Here is a 2,018-nt window from a genome sequence, read left to right as displayed (position 1 = left end):
GTATTCTTTTAATGAAATTTGAAATTTTTTGTATATAAAATGATCAATAACGGATAAAATATGTTATTGACAATTTCATGTCATATTGTGTCACATAAAAATTAAGCCTATTAGTCTATGATGATCCTTCTGTACCTAACAAACAAGGCTTAAGGGAAAAAAGCCCCTCTTGTGCCAGTATTAGGGAAAGATATTTTGTATAGTACATATTTCTCCCTTCTCAATGGAATGGTAATACTTGTTTCACATATAGGTATAACTCCAAAAAACAATTGAAACCGTTGGGTTGTTTGTAAAACTAAACCCTAAAATAGTCTGGGTAAAAAACATAGTCCCTAATGGAATGCCAGATGTCAAAAGCCCGGGTCAAGGATAATTAAATTATGCTGTGATTACTTCGTAACATGTTTACCTGTAAGTTCTTCAGTTAGTCAGGGACTACGCAAAATCATGCTTTGATACAAGATAACCATGATGTTGATTAGAAAAAATGACCCAATGTTTAATCAGAAAATACAAAAAGATCTCTTCTTTTGAAATACTACCAACGTAAGAGTGATAGAACTAGCAGTACTGGATTTAAAGCCAAACTGAACTACAATAGCTTAGCTTAACCGGTGACTGATTTACCTATTTCTAACTGATTTTGAACTCAGCTGAAGCTAAATCCTACTCGTTCCAAAATCAGCTGATTCTCTCAGAAATTCCAAATGGAAGTAGGGAAACTCAGATCCTCATTACAATCATAAACTTGGAGGTTACCCAGTTCTTCTCCTTGATCAACAATCCCATGCATCTCAATCAGTGCATCCCAATTGAAAGTCTTGTCAGCTAAGGCTCCAAGTTCTTCACCATAATCTTTCAATGGAGAATCTGGCACCGCCAAGCTTCCTGTGGCATCGGTTGTTTCTGACTGTCTCTCTTGCTTCAGTATACCCAGCTGCTGAAGAAACTCATTGAGATCAATCTGTGGTTTCTCCTCACAAGCTCCTATCATCTTGTCTGATGGAATTTTTGCGTCTTTCTCCTTCGCGACTGGATTTTCTACTTGGGTATTCTCACTCATGCTCTGGACTTGATCAGCTTTTGAATCACAGGAAGATGAACTGGAAGAAGGGGTTTGATTTTGAACCCCATTTTGCTTCAGTTCTTGAAGCCTCTGATGAATGACATGAACACTAGGTTGGGCATTTATATTGAGCAACCCACAAGAAGGAAACATGGAAATGAAATTCTTGGAAGGAAACCATTTGAATTTTTGGGTTTTGATAAGAGAATTGGAGTGGTGAGGCTGAAGGTGAGGAAGATTGAGATAAGCATCTGGGCCATACAATCTCCTTGCAGCCTCATCATAAGCCATGGCAGCTTCTTCAGCTGTGGCAAAAGAGCCTAACCACAGTCTAGTTCTCTTCTTAGGCTCTCTTATCTCAGCAACCCATTTGCCCCAAGTTCTTTGTCGAACACCTCGATACTCACACAAGGCGTTCTGAGGGCCACCTTTGCCTCTTGTTGGACCTTTCTTCCATGGTTTTAATGGGGATTTTCTGCAATTTTCCATGGCTTTGTTTGATTTGGTGGGTTAGAGGAAGCTGAGTGAGGGAGTGAGTGTGTTAGTAGCAGTAGGAGTTGGGGGAGTGAGGAAAATGGGTTGGAAGGCGCGGGATATGTAGGGAATGAGTGTAGCTTGGTTTAAATGTGTTCACGTTTGGGGAAACTTTTCTAGCCCATGTGACCCTCAGTTAAGTCTATGTATAATAATAGTCAGAGAGTTTCAAATCAGCTCTGTTTGCTAACATTAACATCCATGGATATGTGAATGAATCTATGCATGTTCTTAGTTCTTACTCATGATCATTGCATTATTTCACTCCTATTTTTGTGATGAGTCTTCGTTTTGAATTTTCTTTTTCATCAAAATGATAATAAAAAAAACAAATAAAAAAAAACCATTTAATTCTAAAAGTCACTATATTACGATGGATTGAACTCCAAAATTTTACGTATAGAAAGAAAAAGTA

The 2,018-nt window shown here is 38.0% G+C and overlaps 1 protein-coding gene across 1 annotated transcript; it reads right to left on the bottom strand.

Annotated features, from left to right (window-relative positions):
* Window positions 1-556: 556 nt before the first annotated feature.
* Window positions 557-1,630, bottom strand: LOC115954122 (dehydration-responsive element-binding protein 2F). Its single transcript, XM_031072021.1, has one exon. It carries the CDS (start codon window positions 1,556-1,558, stop codon window positions 698-700), a length of 861 nt encoding a protein of 286 aa, XP_030927881.1. The 5' UTR covers window positions 1,559-1,630; the 3' UTR covers window positions 557-697.
* Between the last annotated feature and the right edge of the window lie 388 nt (window positions 1,631-2,018).

The sequence above is a fragment of the Quercus lobata genome, chromosome 7 (assembly GCF_001633185.2).
Source record: "Quercus lobata isolate SW786 chromosome 7, ValleyOak3.0 Primary Assembly, whole genome shotgun sequence".
Lineage (NCBI taxonomy): Eukaryota > Viridiplantae > Streptophyta > Magnoliopsida > Fagales > Fagaceae > Quercus > Quercus lobata.
The sequence above is the reverse complement of the archived record's forward strand: the minus strand, read 5'-3'. Positions and strand labels throughout refer to the sequence as shown.

Bases quoted from the DNA above. Each gene is read 5' to 3' on its own strand.
- LOC115954122 (XM_031072021.1), bottom strand. From the start codon at position 1,558: ATGGAAAATTGCAGAAAATCCCCATTAAAACCATGGAAGAAAGGTCCA.